This window comes from Apodemus sylvaticus, chromosome 5 (assembly GCF_947179515.1).
Source record: "Apodemus sylvaticus chromosome 5, mApoSyl1.1, whole genome shotgun sequence".
NCBI lineage: Eukaryota > Metazoa > Chordata > Mammalia > Rodentia > Muridae > Apodemus > Apodemus sylvaticus.
The window spans coordinates 12,282,982-12,300,532 of NC_067476.1; the positions used below are offsets into that span (position 1 = coordinate 12,282,982).

The window sequence follows — 17,551 nt, forward strand, 5'->3', positions numbered from 1 at the left end:
TGGGGCTGCAAACCCCTTCAGCTCCTCCAGTCCTCCCTCCAACTCCTCCATTGGGGACCCCAATCTTAGTCTTAATAAGTTGCCAACTTACTTATTTTTTCTCACAGATTATCTTTTGGTTTCTAATAGCTCAACATCAAACCCAAGGGCACAGAGACTCCCTGGCTGTCTTCTCCAAAAAGTTTACATCTCAGCATCTTATCTGAGTGAATTTTATGAAAGGCTTAAAGTCTGTATCTAAGTTCATTTCAACAGAGACACATACAGAGATAGACTACAGAACTCTTCAGTTGTCCCAGCACAGACTGTCACAGCCCAGGTGACCCTGATCTTCTGTCAACAGTGAGTCTGCAATGCTTCTCTCTTTCCCAGCACTACACTAGCTATTCTAGGTCTCTGGTCTTCCTCACAACCTTTGGAATGAGTCTATTGGGTTGTACAAGCAGCAATTATTCTAAACATCAAGTGGGAACTGACATTTTCATGACAATGAGTCTTTTCATCCATGAAGATGAAGCCCCTCCCTGTTTCCTAACATCTGCTCTGATTACTTACATCAGTGCTTTGTAGCTTTCAACATATAAACCACATTTTGTAAAAATAAACACCTAAGTCTGTTTCAGTCCTGGTGTTACTACAAACAGTGCTTTCAACCTTCAGATCCCAATTTTTCATTGCTAGCACAACAAAAGCAGCCCTTTCGGCAATGAATGGCTTGCACCTCTTACTTGCTTGTACATTATTGCCAGGAGAGTTTGTAAAACTGATTGTTCACTTTCTCTATAGACAATCATGTCAACTGTGAATAAAGGCACCTCAATTTCTTTCTCTTTCAACTGAATTCCTTTTATTGTTCCTGTCTTATTGTCTTACACAGAGCAGTGCCAGAGCACCACGTTGCCTTATTCCAGGTCTCACGAGGTGTGCCTTACTATTAAGATCTCAGAGAAACATGCCCAGTGTCTTCCTATGAAGTTCTTAAGAGGACATGCCCAGTATCTTTCTATTAAGAATCATTTGGGATTAAGGATGCTATGGATTCCTCTAGAAAGTCAAGGAAGTTCCCCCCCTTTTTTTTTTTAGTTTCTTTTTTTCTCTCTTGTTTTTTATTTTCTATATTCTTTGTTTACATTCTGAATGCTTTCCCCTTTCCCAGTTCCCGGCTCCCCATCGGTCTCATAAGCCCTCTTCCCTCCACCCATTCCCCAATCACCCCTGCCCTCCCATTTCCCTGTCCTGGTATTCCCCTACAATGCTGGATCAACTCCTTTTAGAACCAGGGCCCTCTCTTTCCCTCTTCTTGGGAATCATTTGATATGCTAACTGTGCCTTGAGTATTCAGAGCTTCTGGGCTAATTAATATCCACTTATCAGTGATTGCATTCCATGTGTATTCTTTTGTGATTCGGTTACCTCACTTAGGATATTTTCCAGGTCCAACCATTTGCCTAAGAATTTCATTAATTCATTGTTTTTAATTGCTGAGTAGTATTCCACTGTGTAAATATACCACATTTTCTGTATCCATTCCTCCATTGAGGGACATCTGGGTTCTTTCCAGCTTCTGGCTATTATAAATAAGGCTGCTATGAACACAGTGGAACATGTGTCCTTATTGCATACCAGGGAATCCTCTGGGTATATGCCCAGGAGAGATATAGCAGGGTCCTCTGGAAGTGTCATGTTCAGTTTTCTGAGGAACTGCCAGACTTATTTCCAAAGTGGTTGCACCATCTTGCAATCCCACCAGCAGTGGAGGAGTGTTCCTCTTTCTCTACATCCTCGCCAACACCTGCTGTCTCCTGAGTTTTTAACCTTAGCCCTTCTGACTGGTGTGAGGTGAAATCTCAGGGTTGTTTTGATTTGCATTTTCCTAATGATGAATGATATTGAACATTTCCTAAGGTGCTTCTCAGCCATCTGAAGTTCTTCAGGTGAAAATTCTTTGTTTAGCTCTGTATCCCATTTTTAATACGGTTATTTGGTTCTCTGAGGTCTAACTTCTTGAGTTCTTTGTATATATTGGATACTAGCCCTTTGTTGGATTTAGGGTTGGTGAAGATCCTTTCCCAATCTGTTGGTTGCCATTTTATCCTTTTGACAGTGTCCTTTGCCTTACAGAAACTTTGTAATTTTATGAGGTCCCATTTGCCAATTCTTGATCTTACAGCGTAAGCTATTGGTGTTCTGTTCAGGAACTTTTCCCCTGTGCCCATGTCCTCAAGGGTCTTCCCCAGTTTCTTTTCTACTAGTTTCAGTGTGTCAGGTTTTATGTGGAGGTCCTTGATCCACTTGGAGTTGAGCTTAGTATAAGGAGATAAGAATGGATCAATTTGCATTCTTCTGCATGCTGACCTCCAATTGAACCAGTACCATTTGTTGAAAAGACTATCTTTTTTCCACTGGATGTTTTCAGCTCCTTTGTCGAAGATCAAGTGACCATAGGTGTGTGGGTTCATTTCTGGGTCTTCAATCCTATTCCATTGATCCACTTGCCTGTCATTGCACCAACACCATGCAGTTTTTATCACTATTGCTCTGTAGTAATGTTTGAGATCTAGGATACTGATTGCCCCAGAAGTTCTTTTACTGTTGAGAATAGTTTTAGCTATCCTGGGTTTTTTGTTATTCCAGATGAATTTGAGAATTGTTCTTTCTAACTCTATGAAGAACTGAGTTGGGATTTTGATGGGGATTGCATTGAATCTGTAGATTGCTTTTGGCAAGATGGCCATTTTAACTATATTAATCCTGCCAATCCACGAGCATGGAAGATTTTTCCATTTTCTGAGGTCTTCTTCGATTTCCTTCTTCAGAGATCTGAAGTTCTTGTCGTATAGATCTTAGAGTCACCCCAAGATACTTTATGTTGTTTGAGGCTATTGTGAACGATGTCATTTCCCTAATTTCTTTCTCAGTCTGCTTATCCTTTGAGTATAGAAAGGCTACTGATTTGCTTGAGTTGATTTTGTAACCAGCCACTTTGCTGAAGTTGTTTATCAGCTGTAGGAGTTCTCTGGTAGAATTTTTTGGGGTCACTTAAGTATACTATCATATCATCTGCAAATAGTGATAGTTTGACTTCTTCCTTTCCAATTTGTATCCCTTTGACCTCCTTATGTTGTCTAATGGCTCTAGCTAGGACTTCAAGAACTATATTGAAAAGATATGGAGAGAGGGTGCAGCCTTGTCTAGTCCCTGATTTTAGTGGGATTGCTTCAAGTTTCTCTCCATTTAGTTTGATGTTGGCTACCAGTTTGCTGTATATTGCTTTTACTATGTTTAGGTATGGGCCTTGGATTCCCCTTCTTTTCAAGACTTTTAGCATGAAAGGATGCTGAATTTTGTCAAAAGCTTTTTCAGCATCTAATGAAATAATCATGTGGTTTTTTTTTCCTTTGTTTATGTAGTGGATAGCATTGATGGATTTCCGTATATTAAACCATCCCTGCATCCCTGGGATGAAGCCTACTTGATCATGGCGGATGATCGTTTTGATGTGTTCTTGGATTCAGTGGGCAAGAATTTTATTGAGTATTTTTGCAACGATATTCATAAGGGAAACTGGCCTGAAGTTCTCTTTCTTTGTTGAATCTTTGTGTGGTTTTGGTATCAGTGTAATTGTGGCTTCATAGAAGCCACAACACAGAGTTGGGTAGTGTTCCTTCTGTTTCTATTTTGTGGAATAGTTTGAAGAGTATTGGTTTGAAGAGCCTTCTTTGAAGGTCTGATAGAATTCTGCACTAAAACCATCTGGTCCTGCGGGTTTTTTTAAATTTTTTAATTTTTATTTTTTGGTTGGAAGGCTTTCTATGTCCTCTTCTATTTCTTTAGGGGTTATGGGGACTGTTTAGATGATCTATTTGATCCTAATTTAATTTTGGTATTTGGTATCTGTCTAAGAAATCATCCATTTCCTCCAGATTCTTCAATTGTGTTGAGTACAGGCTTTTGTAGTAGGATCTGATTTTTTTTTAATTTCCTCAGTTTCTGTTGTTATATCTCCCTTTTCATTTCTAATTTTGTTAATTTGGATACTGTCTCTGTGCCCTTTGGTTAGTCTGGCCAAGGGTTTATCTATCTTGTTGATTTTCTCAAAGAACCAGCTCCTGGTTTTGTTGATTCTTTGTATGGTTCTCTTTGTTTCTACTTGATTGATTTCAGCCCTGAGTTAGATGATTTCCTGTCTTCTTCTCATCCTGGGTGAATTAGCTTCTTTTTGTTCCAGGGCTTTCAGTTGTGCCATTAAGCTTCTAATGTATGCTCTCTCCATTTTCTTTTTGGAGGCACTCAGGGCTATGAGTTTTCCTCTTAGCACTGCTTTCATTGTGTCCCATAAATTTGGGTATGTTGCGCCTTCATATTCATTAAATTCTTAAAAGTCTTTGATTTCTTTATTTCTTCCTTGACCAAGGTATCATTGAGTATTGTTCAGTTTCCATGTGTATGTGGGCTTGCTGTTGTTTTTGTTGCTACTGAAGACCACTTTTACTCCATAGTGATCTGATAGGAGGCATGGGATTATTTTGATCTTCTTATATTTGTTGAGGTCTGTCTTGTGACCAATTATATCGTCGATTTTGGAGAAGGTACCATGAGGTGCTGAGAAAAAGGTATATTCTTTTGCTTTAGGATGAAATGTTATATATATATTAAATCCAATTGGTCCAAAGCTTCAATTTGTTTCACTATTCCCGTTTAGTTTCTGTTTTCCTGATCCGTCCATTGAGGAAAGTGGGGTGTTGAAGTCACCCACAATTATTGTGGTAGGTGCAATGTGTGCTTTGAGCTTTAGTAAAGTTTCTTCTATGAATGAGGGTGCCCTTGCATTTGGAGCATAAATGTTCAGGATTGAGAGTTCTTCTTGGTGGATTTTTCCTTTGACCAGCAAGAAGTGTCCTTCCATGTCTCTTTTGATGACTTTAGGTTGAAAGTCAATTTTATCTGATATTAGATTAGCAACTCCGGCTTGTTTCCTGAGACCATTTGCTTGTAGAATTGTCTTCCAGCCTTTTACTCTAAGGTAGTGTTTGTCTTTGACACTGAGGTGTGTTTCCTGTATGCAGCAAAATGTAGGGTCCTGTTTATGTAACCAGTTTGTTAGTCTATGTCTTTTTTATTGGGAAATTGAGTCCACTGATGTTAAGAGATATTAAGGAATAGTGATTATCACTTCCTGTCATTTTTGATGTTAATTTTATATTTTAGTGGTTATCATCTTTTGGGTTTGATGAAAGAAGGTCACTATCTTGCTTTTTCCAGGGTATAGTTTCCCTCCTTGTATTGTTTTCCCCCTATTATCCTTTGTAGGGCTGATATTTCTTTGTAGAAAAGATATTGTGTAAATTTGGTTTTGTCATCGAATATCTTGGTTTCTCCATCAATAGTGATTGAGAGTTTTGCTGGGTATAGTAATCTTGGCTGGCATTTGTGTTCTCTTAGAGTCTGCATGAGATCTACCCAGGATCTTCTAGCTTTCATGGTCTCTGGTGAGAAGTCTGGTGTGAGTCTGATAGGTCTTCCTTTATATGTTACTTGGCCTTTTTCTCTTACTGCCTTTAGTATTCTTTCTTTGTTTAGTACATTTGGGGTTTTGATTATTATGTGACGGGAGGTATTTCTGTTCTGGTCCAGTCTGTTTGGAGTTCTATAGGCTTCTTGTATATTCATGGGCATCTTTCTCTTTAGGTTAGGGAAGTTTTCTTCTATAATTTTGTTGGAGATATTTGCTGGCCCTTTAAGTTGTATATCTTCACTCTCATCTATGCCTATAATTCTTAGGTTTGGTCTTCTCATTGTGTCCTGGATTTCCTGGATGTTTTGGGTTACAAGCTTTTTGCATTTTGCATTTTCTTTGACTGTTGGGTCCATGGTTTCTATGGTATCTTCGGCATCTGAGATTCTTTCTTCTATCTCTTGTATTCTGTTGTTGATATTTGCATCTATGGCCCCTGATTTCTTCCCAAGGTTTTCTATCTCCAAAGTTGCCTCCCTTTGTGATATTTTAGTTGTTTCAACTTCTGTTTTTAGATCCTGAATGGTTTTGCTCAGCTCCTTCACTTGCTTGTTTGTGTTTTCCTGTAATTCTTTAAGAGATTTTTTTTATTTCCTCTTTCATGACTTCTGCCTGTTGACCAAAGTTCTCCTGTATTTCTTTAAGTGATTTTTGCATTTCCTCCTTATTGGCTTCTATCTTTTGACGCATATTCTCCTGAATTTCTTTAAATGATTTTTGTGTTTCCCTTGTAAGGGCTTCTAACTTTTGACCATTTTTATCCTGAATTTCTTGAAGAGATTTATTTATGTCCTTCATGTGTTCCTCTAACAGCATCATGACCAGTGATTTTAAATCCAAATCTTGTTTTTCTGGTGTGTTGGGGTATCCAGGACTTGCTGTTCTTGGAGAATTGGGTTCAGATGCTGCTATATTGCCTTGATTTCTGTTAGTAACGTTCCTACGTTTGCCTTTAGCCATCTAGTTCTTACTGGTGTTAGATGGTCTTGTTGTCACTGGCTGGTGCTTCAACCTCCTGTGAGCCTGTAAGGCTATTTCCGCAACACTGGATGACCAGGTTTCCCCTGACACAGATTGCTGATGTGCTGCCCTCTTCTTGTGTGCCATGGGAGCCCTGCTGTGTCTTGCCTCAAGCAATGTTATATTTGGGTTGTCTCAGTGAACCTGGTGCTCCCTGTCTTATCTGTCATGGAGCGAAGATGGTGGCGGGGAGTCCCTTCAAATGCTGATCACCACGTAGTGCATAGGACCCATGACCAGCTGGCACACAGACAAACCGCTGATCTGCCCAGGTCCTGAGCGCAGGCAGACCCCTGGCAGTTTGCACCCCCAGAGATCTTAAACTCAGGATATCTCAGTACCTTGTGTTGCCCTTCTGCTCCATCAAGGAGCAAAGATGGAGGCAGGGAGTCACTCCCTGTGCTGATCCCCACTTAGGGCTCAGACCCCATGACAGGTTGGCACACAGAAGAACCGCCTATCTGCCCAGGTCCTGGGCACAGGCAGACCCCCAGAGGTTTGCGCCCCCAGAGATCTTAAACTCGGGATATCTCAGTACCTGGTGCTGCCTTTCTGCTCCAGCAGGCAGTGAAGATGGCGGCGGGGAGTCACTCCCTTATTTTTTTTTAAATCATAAATAAACATTGAATTTTGTTTCTCTCCTCCTCCTCCTCCTCCTCCTCCTCCTCCTCCTCCTCCTCCTCCTCTTCCTCCTCCTTCCTCCTCCTCCTTCTCCATCTGCCTGTTAATACAGTGCTTACACTAAATTTCTAAAAAGTTGAGAAAACATACATATATGGAATACCTTCCATATGGTCATGGAAGAAAATAAGCTTTTATATCTACATACGCATATCACTGACATAGCTTACTGTTTTGATGGCATAGCTAGTATTCGGGGCTATGTGCATGTACAAGACATCTCTTGGGAAATTCCATAGCAGTATTACAGATGCACAGAAAAGAATGGTTGTGGGTTCAAAACACTTTATTCTGTTAGTCATTCATAAACAAAACAAAAAGCAAATGGGGAGAGAAAAAGGAAAAGCCCACGGGGCTGGAGAGATGGCTCAGAGGTTAAGAGCACTGACTGCTCTTCCGAAGATCCTGAGTTCAAATCCCAGCAAGCACATGGTGGCTCATAGCCATCCGTAATAAGCTCTGATGCCCTCTTCTGGGGTGTCTGAAGACAGCTACAGTGTATTTACATATAATAAATAAATCATTTTTAAAAAAGAAAAGGAAAAGCCCAGATTTAAAAACAGTGGGCTTAGTGGTAATAATGTTGCTTGTAGGCAAGAGGACCTGAGTTCAAGTCCCCATCACCCACATAAAAAGCCAGGATTAGCTGTGAAGAGCTGACTGAGATAGGAGGATTACTGGAACTTGACCACCAACCTACTTGTTGAGTTTCAGGCCAGTGAAAGATCTGGTCTCAAGGGGGTGGAGAGAAAGAATAGAGGAGGTGGACTCCACCAAAGGAATGGCACCCGAGAGCAACTGGCCTCCACATACACACGTGCACAAAAAGGTAAGTGTCTTCCTCGTCACCAAATTTTACCTTTCTCCTTCAGCAACTATGGCATTTCTGTAGATGAACACGGCCTCCCATCTCTTTGCCTCTCTGACTGCAGTAACTATTACCCCCAGACCCTTCTGTCACCTACTCTCCCTTTTTCTTGCTCAGTCCCCTGGGGTCCTTTCTCCTCTCAGGCAGATTGTTCTTGCCATCTGTCACCCACTCTAGTCCCTTCTTTGAGGAAGTCCCCTTGCCCCTCAATCCCTCCAGCTGTGTGCGTGGTCAGACTGCCCACATGCTCTCCCATGCTCGCACCTGAAGTCTGCAGATGGAATCAAAGATATATGAGGGCTGTGTGCTCTCTCCGCTGGGCCTCCATCAGTGCCTGGGACTCTCTCGAGGTCTTCAACAGTCAGCACCCTTCCCACCCCAATGCCCTCTGTCTCTTCATTCTTCCACAGGCTTCGTACTGTACCTCCAGGCTGCCTGAGGCTGTGTCTCCCTTATGACAGCTCCCAGGCCTTCCCTTTCCCATCTCCTCTAGGCCTTTGTCACACAGATCCTGCCTCTCCTAGCCTCTGGCTTTCCCTGGCATCCTGAACCCTTCCGTTAAAACACGAGAACCCTCCTGGCTCTGCCCACTTGAAAAATGGAAAGTACAGCCAGCTTCCCGGATGCCTCCATCCTCCCTGTATCTCCAGAGCAGCCGTGGCTGCATCACCTACTCCTGCTCTGTCCACAGGTGCTCTGCCTCACTGTGTGCCTATGGCTAAGACTCACGGGCTCTCTACCAGCTCTGTTCAGGTTACCAGAGCACTCCTTCACTCCTCAAGTGCACTTCCAGATTCTGCCCTTCTGTCAAGTTCTTTCCACTTACCCAGCATCCTTTGCAAACCTCACCCTCTGCCCACGACAAATGTCAGCAGTCCTCAGTTCTCAAGTCCCCTGGAACACACTGCAGCCCTCACACTCTGAAGTCTTAGCCTCTCATTTTTGCCTTACCTTTCTTTTAACCAGGTGCTTTGAGCCACAGCACTTTCTCTCTGAAGCTAATAAATCATTTCCTCTGGGTTGAGTATAGTTTCTCATTTAATCTTCAAAACCCACTTGGAATGATCCCCGAGGAAGATGAGTGCAGAAGCCAGAAGCTAGTCCAATCTCCCACAGCTATCAAGCCATGGCTAAGGCTTGCATCCAGCTGTGTCTCTGCACACACTTCAGAGCAGCTCTGAGATCCCAAATCAAATGTGAGTGCATGTATCTGTACTTCCAGATGTGCTACTCTCAGATTCTCTCAGTAACACAAAGACGAGGGTAAACTCCATGGCACAGGGACACACCACAGACTATGGATGAACCTAGCTAAGTTCTACCATCCTGCTGCTGTATAAGAAAATCCTGAGGCATTCAGATTCCACAGAAGAGCAGGCAGGCTTTACAGGATACTTGCCACTGGGTTTCTGGTTTGGTCCCAGAATCCCAAATGTTCCAGCAGCTTCCTTCTAGCCTTCTGACCTTCAGGCTTTCCTTGCAGCCTCTGAAGCATCTGCAGCCCACTATCTGCCAGATGCCACACTCTATTACCCTTACAGTCAGTGTTGTTGCTATTCCTAGGTATTGGTGAGAAAATCAAGGCTCAGAAGTGGTCATTGGCTTCTGCTCTTATCTGGAGTCTAATACGGTGTCTTGTCTTCATGTGGTTCAGTTCTACCCATAAGAAGACCAGTGAGTTCATCTAAAGGCAGCAATCCCAGCAGTGGGCCAAGGTTGGCCTCTGGCGAGTTTTCAAGCCAGAGCTCCCAGCCTGGGTCCAGAAGCTGCTGGCTCTCCATGAGCCTGCATTTCCTGGAGCATAATGTTTGAGAAAACACGGCTTGACTGCTGGCTCACTGCACCACTTGGTCTGGGATGGACACAATACAAGTGTTTGCCACATGGACTGTACTGTCTTTGCCAAGCTGACTTGGCACGCCTGTGTAAAGCAGACGACAGGATCCCCAAGGACCCACCCTCTGTGAGTTCCATGGCTGGCCCAAGGTGGGGGCTAGGTCGGCTCCCAATCAAAGATTACTCTTGAGGAAACTATGAGTCCTCTGATAGTGTTTACACATCTGGCTTTTTCTCCTCCTCTTCTTCCTCCTCTTCTTCTTCCTCTTCCTCCTCCTACTCCACTTCATCTTTTTTATGTTTTATTTTTTGTGTTTTGTATTGTTCTGCTTGGCTTTTGAGACAGTGTTTCTCCATGTAGTCCAGGCTATCCCAGAACTTGCTATAGAGACTAGGGTGACCTTGAACTCAAAAGTCCACCTGCCTCTGCCTCCCAAGTGCTGGGATCAAAGGTATGCACCATTACACTGGGCTTCTTTTCCTTTTTTTAAAGAGTAAGCTCAGTTTGAAAGGAAAAAAATTACAATACAAAGAGAAATCACTTCTCTATTCAAACAAACTGTGCAGCCCTACCAACACAGAGGCAGTTATGCTGTGCTCAGCTCAAACAAACAAACAAACAAACAAAGCATGCCTGCCTCAGTCTTAATCTTCAGACTACAAGCCTGTGCTTGTCCAAACCTCCTCCTGCCCGTGGATGGATGCGGAGGCAGCAGAAGGCTACAAGGTTGAGCAACAGTGATGTACAGGGCCAGGCATTTCCGAGAGGGAAGGCGCAGATGAAACCAAGACTCCAAGGGAATGTGGGCCCCAGGACCCAGAGGGCTGGCCACACAATTATGCAACCTTTAGGTCACTGTCCTCACTGGAAACCAGAAAAATAAGGGAAAAAAACCTGAGAGGAATCTTGTATGGAGGTCTGGTCTGTGCAAAGGAGCCATGAGCTTACTATCTCAGCACAGCACTGGAGGTTGGGGGAGGGGGAGCAGATGCACAGCCCCTCAGTTGGTCCACTTGCCTGAGCGTCTTGTTTGTTCCCATGAGCCTAAATCCTTACACTATAGGCAGGAGGCAGCTCTTTATAGCTGAAGCCAGAGGGGGCTAGAGAGATGGCTCAGCAGTTAAGAGCACTGATAGCTCTTCTAGAGGTCCTGAGTTCAAATCCCAGCAACCACGTGGTGGCTCACAACCATCTGTAATTGAATCTGGTGCTCTCTTCTGGTGTGTCTGAAGATAGCTACAGTGTACTCATATACATAAAACGAATTAATCTTTAAAAATATTTGAAGCCAGAGCTCTGGCTAGAGCAAGTCAGATTGCAGCATGTTGGGCTAGGTCACATATGTCAGGATACGAGGAAGTGCATCTCAGGCAGTGTCTCCAAAACTCCCATTCATTGCTTCACGTGTGTTTGCCGAGGGTCCTTTACACAGGAACCTTACACCGACAAGATGGCAGGCTTGATGATGAACAGGACAGACAAGTCCTCACAGAGACCACAGAACAAACCAAAGACAGTTAAACTGGGGACCACACAGAGAAAAACAAAATGGTTGCAATGAGGTGTTAGATGGGTGCTCCCTGCAGAAGTGACACTCAGAGTGAAACAGGAAGGAAGAGTCCTGGGCCAAGATCACAGGACATGGGACAGAGGTATGGCAGAGAGGGCAGACCCGGGACTGGGGCCTGGAGACAAAAGGAGGCAGAGAAGTAAGGCAAGTGAGGAAAGCCATGGCTAGCTCCTCCACCCAGTGGAGCCGAACCTGAGCTCCTGTGCAGCGGCTGCAGCACAGGAGAGTCCACCTCACTTGCTTTTGGGATAGCAGTGGGCAGTCAGGAAAGAGACCTGGGATCCAGGGCAAGGAGGCAGGTGCTGCCTCAGAAGGGCTTCAGCACAGTGAGCTTCCATGAGGACAGACACTCCAGGGACACTGCTTACCTGGTTGAACCTCCGGGTAAAGGCCACGACGTTGGGGGCAAGACTGTGTTTCTCCTTTTTACTCCATCCACAGCTGGCCAATTCCTGGGAAGCAGAGTCAACAGGAATTCAGTCAGGACGCAAAGCCACAGGGCAGTACCTGGACTGTGCACATGGAGGTTGTCAGGGCCGCGGCCTTGGTTATGCCTACACTCACCAGAGAAGGGAGGAGAGGGGCGGGGACGGGCCGCAGCTACAGGTGAGGGCGCACAGCAGGCGAGAGGAAAGGCCGAAACACAGAGTACTCTCCTCCACCACTGTACCCATTTCCCAAGACTGCTCTACAAAAATATTTACTATTGTCACCCTGCCAGCTTCTCTGGGATGAAGAGGCCTTCATACAATGCAAATTGTCTGAGTGAGGGGCGTAACACTTAAACCAGCAGGACTCACCCTATCCTGGATATGGCTCCAGGGCTCCAGGCTAGCTTGAAATTAAAATCTAGCTGACGAATCCAGATTTTGTTGATCATACAAACATCCTTCATTCTTGCAATCAGGCAACTAGAAATGCTTCTGAGATTTCCTGAGATTCCTTCCTCAAGCTGCCCCTCCCATTTTTTTATACAGAGACAGGACAGAAAAGTATCACCAGTGCAGAAGCATGTGTCCAATTTCTCAGAAGGTTTAGCAGTATGATTTCATAAATACAAGTGGCTAAGTTTTCCCTGTCAGCCTTCTGTTTGGATAACAGAAGCCATTGTGTGGGGTCATGTCACAGCAGGTAAGCACAGGGTTGGGCTTATGAACTTCAAACTCTACTTGGCACAGATATACACATGCCTCTTTTCTAACACTGCACATGAGACACCTCATACCGGCATATGCTGTACACACACCCTTCTCTGAGCAAACGCCTAGCTGCCTGTTAGGAAGCCAGATTGCCCACCTCTACTGAGCTGCAAGCATTCCCCTTTTAGAACAATGGAACAAGTTCCTCCTGCCATTTAATGATCACTAGACAAAGAGATTCTATGAAATCACACTTCAATTATATCCAGGCATGAGGCCGGGGGCCCAATCCAGCCTGAATTTGTTCGAGTACCTAAACAATAAGGCAAACTATATCCTCCGAGTGAACTTTTAGGGAGGATCCCTTATTTATCATCCCATGTCTGTACATAACTAGGCACACACATGACTAAAACCAGATGCATCATGGGAAAGGGCATGTACAGTGTATGAAAGTTTACATAATTCAAGCTCACCAATCAAATCAGAGAACCACCCATGCTATAACCCTTTAGCAGCCACGTTCCTTCTCTTGAACCCAAACAATAACCAGGGACCTTGATGTGGCCGCTATCACTCTTGACAGCATGTTTCTTCCTGACATCCACTATTACTTTGCTCCACATAAAGTTTTCTTGCCACTTTTGCAATCTGTGTGGATAGGAGGCCAAGAACCTAGGAACCACCAAGACAAATTGGAGGCTATAAGAAGACCAAGGCAAGACCATTAAACGATGGTCCAGCATCCCCAGCCTGTGCTGTGGATGTCCTGACAGAGAAGGGGAGAGAAACTGTCTCTACCTAGACTTCTAAGATCTGCTGATTCTTATCAGGTCTCCACCATATTAATCTTTTTAAAAAGTATATACCTGGAACATTGTAAGATTTTTAGTGAGAATCAGCTGCCAACGAGCTGGAACAAACATGGAAGTAGGGGTTGGAATAGTAGAAACAGCAAAAGATAAGAACTTGTTAGCTGGATAGTTGGTCTGAAGCAAATGCTTATCAGGCTATCTCAGGACCCAGGAATGAGTCCCAGCACATGTGGGGAGCCAGCTATAACCAAACTGTAGCCTGTCTGGCTAGAAAATGAACGGCCTGGACATGGATATCCATGAAGACCAATCTAGAGCTAAGACATACCCCTTCCTGGCTGCCTCACATCTGTAAACAGCCACTGTCAGCCTCATGAGGACAGTGAGTCAGGACCTGGTCAAGTCTTTCTCAACTTCATAATTTTAGATCCTAAGTCTGAAAACAGTATCAACTAAGACTAGCGTTTGACAAATACCACTGGAGTAGATGCCCACACTGGGTGGTGCTGACAGAGTCAGCCACACACAGGCCCTTCATGCAGGTTTTCTCATAAAAACTACTATCACATCCTTTTTTAATTGGGGCTAAGTATTCATTCTCTTGAATGAATGCCATGACTCTACTTCTCAAAATCACGCCTAAATGAATCTCTTGGTGCGGTAGGGTTCACCAGTTTGCTGTCTGCACCTTGTCTGAAATGTGTGCCTGGATTTGTTTCCAGTGCACAGCTCACCTGCCTCAATGAGATTTACTCCCGCTGTGCTGCGCACACCATTAAGCACACTGTAGAGGGATTTTAACCCAGCAGTATGACTGCTCTGGCAAAGGATCATATCCAAAGACCTTCTCGGTCTATGTGATCCAGTGGAATGTAGACCTGCTCTGGATTACAGTACCTGACTGGAATACAGACACACCCTTAGTATACACCATTAATCCCTAACAATGAAGGTAGGGTTACAGAAGGAAACAGCTGTGTTTCAAAGTGATGGCTAATGGAGAGACAGACAAAGTGACAAATCAGAGAAAGATCTGACAGAATGAGTCAGAGATAGAATATGTCCAACTCACACAAGAACAGCAGCAAGAGGGACTACTTAAGAAGAAGGAGAGATAAAAAGTAGTATGGTATATGGTGAGTAGTGTGTGTATACAGGTATACAGCAGTTTTACAAGGACCGTTTTACAGATACAGGTTACAGAGAGAACAAACTAGACACAGGTGAAGACAGAACAAGCCAGAGAATGAGAAAGAGTCTGAAGATTAGAACATATTGCCAAAGTTAGTAAAAGGCCAAATAGAGCAATTCAGTCAGAAGCCAAGGGAAGTTGTATTGAATCAGTCAGCTTGGAGAGGAGTTTGAGCTAAAACAACTGAGTTGAACCAGCCATCCAGAGTTCAGAAAGATCTAAAAAGGGAGAGCTTGTTCAGCAGTAAGCCTCTGAGATGACAATTACATCTGGCGAATAAAAGTTACTTTTACAGCACATATACTATCACCCTGCTACAGTTTGTCAGGGCAAAGTCATGCCTGGGAAACCCAGTCAACGCTGAGAAACTGCAGATTTTAATCAAATATAAAACTTGTCCATTTAAATAATGTTCAGGAATTAGACTGCTTAGTGTCTAATCTCTGATGGTATTTTCCTCCATGTTTTCCTGCATTCAAAACTAAACAGCAGTAGCTGTAAATGTGTGCATGCCTGGTAAGTATATGTGCATATGCGGGTATGTGTGCATTTAATTCAGACTCCACGTTCTTATTTCTGCATCATGATAATCTGGGAAAACACCTGGAAGGGAGATGATATAGAACCAGCCCTGATCCTGGCTATCTATACCCCAGTGGCATGGTATCTGTCTCTGCAGAACTTTTATTGTCATAGGATATAGGAACATGGAATGCCTAGGTTCTATGGGCACTTGACACAGAGATCTTTCCCAGTGATGGGGTACATACCGCAGTGAGGGTGGCAGGAGCTCTGCTCAGCACCAGCTCCAACACCAAGTACCTCCTTCCCTCTCCCCTCCCACTACTGTTTTGAAATGGCTTCTATTTCTCTTTTCACCTATGTCACACAAGCAAGAGTCAAGGAAGGCACTTTACACATCTACTCTGACTGATTTTGTATGAATATCTCTGAGACCTTGATTTGAAAACTGGTGTTTGGTGGAGGGGGTGGAGTAATCTGGCAGTTCTCTAGGGAGCCTTGTGCAGCAGGAGACAGGATACATTTCAGATTACATCCTTATGGGACTGGAAAGATGGCTCAGTGGTTGCTCTTCCAGAGGTCTTGAGTTCAACCACATGGTGGCTCACAACCACCTGTAATGGAATCTGATGCCCTCTTCTGGCATGCAAGTGTACATGCAGATAGAGCACTCATATACATAAAACAAATACATTTTTTTTTAAAAAGTTTAAAACCTCCACTATGTCTGAGAGTTGCTTTGACAGCCTGCATTGAGTATAATACTTCAAGTGGAAAGGCCTTACTCTGAATCCCAGCCCTGCCACCCTGCCACCCTGCCACCCTGTCACCAGTGTCCTAGGCATCGGTTCCATCCCTAAGGATGATGTGGATGTTGGCAATCTGCCTGCATTCTAATGGGAAGTACAGGAGGAAGATTCTGGAGCAGGGTGGTGGCACACTGGGCATGTGGCCTGGCCTACAGCACACATCTCAAGTGTCTTTGAGAGAATGAGGTCTGATAGCTCCTTGGCACTGGAACCTCTCAACCTCAGCACACAAGGATTTATCAAGATGTCAGATGGAGTCAGCCCATTCTAGCTACACTAAGCCACTCTCTGGGCCAACCTCCTTGGCGCTTTTCCTCTTCTGTGTTTGGCCTTACAGGATTACAAGAGATTCCATCTGTGTGAATTGCGGTTGGAAAATGTGAAGGAACAGAACAAAACTCTTCCAGTCAACAAGGCCTAAAAGGGCCCATGCTACAGAACTAATTTGATTGAAATCAAGTTAACACTGACCAAAGGAGCCGAGGCTGGCTCTAATAGAAAAGGGGATCTGGGTTGAGTCTGGGAAGGTCTGACAACTCTAAATCCTGGATGAGCCAGGGTTGGCATGCTCCTCCCAATGCCCTAGACCTAGAGAGCATCTAGGGGGGCTAGCTGTGACCCTGGGCTAAGGTCAAGAGGGCTTGAAAGGAGGCTAAGAGTCCTGGGTCTTGCCTTCTGTCATGCGGATTCCCTGAGTCCACCAGAAAACAGAAGCTGAGAGGAGAAGTTGTGGGCCACTGCAGGTCTCCCTCCCAGAGGCCACAAAAGCTGGCCTCATCCCCTAAATCAGCCTTCCCAGAGACCTCCTCTTCTCGCTTCCCCTTCATGCTGCATGTTGTATGCATTAAGCCTCACTCACTAATAATAATATCAGATGTTTGGCACACCCCACCTATCTCTTCCAGCCCCTTCCTTCTCCTCCACAGCAGACTATGAACTGTCTACGCTCTCCCTCCTGTCTTCCTCATGCTCTGATGTCCTGCCACCCCGGTCTCTCCTCTAGCAATATCAGCTCCTGACTGGTACACCACGGTCGTTCACTGTCCCGTGAACCCTCTGCAAGATCATGTCTTTGTCTGACTGTCTTGTCTTTAGCCCCACCCGGATCTGTGCACACTTGCCGTCTACATCCTGCTGCTTGCTTGGTGATCACGCATGTACCACTGACTTCAGCCCTGTGCTGGCCATGGTCCTGTCCTGAGCTTACCCAAGACTCCATGTTCCTTGTTGGATACACCTCCCTTGGTTCCCACAAAGCACCTCCATTTCTGCAGAGCCAGACCCAAAGGGTGTGTCTACATAGCTGCCATAAACAAAAATCTCAGCAACACAGGATTCAGTTACACATTCTTTTTTCCAGGCAAAGGCAAATGTTTATTATTAGCACTGTCTATGGGAAGATCTCTAACTGGCACAAAGACAACTTCCTTTTAACATCCTCACCTGTGTACATTCTTAGGCAACAGTAATAGTCAACATTGGTCTTGCTCATCTGACATGACATCTCTGAGCCCCACCAGCTTTGTGCTTAGGGCTCTGTAAGTCAGGCACCATGACATGCCCTAAGAAAGGCATAACTCTGA

General features: G+C 44.4%; 1 protein-coding gene across 5 annotated transcripts in view; it reads right to left on the minus strand.

The window, feature by feature from the left end:
* The window catches only part of Ralgps1 (Ral GEF with PH domain and SH3 binding motif 1), a 237,172-nt gene that overhangs the window by 141,016 nt on the left and 78,605 nt on the right, over positions 1 to 17,551 (minus strand). For all 5 annotated transcript variants that reach the window (XM_052182232.1, XM_052182231.1, XM_052182229.1 and 2 more), the window contains one exon: positions 11,860 to 11,943. In XM_052182232.1, coding sequence (XP_052038192.1) covers positions 11,860 to 11,943 — 84 coding nt within the window. The remainder of the gene's footprint in view (positions 1 to 11,859; positions 11,944 to 17,551) is intronic.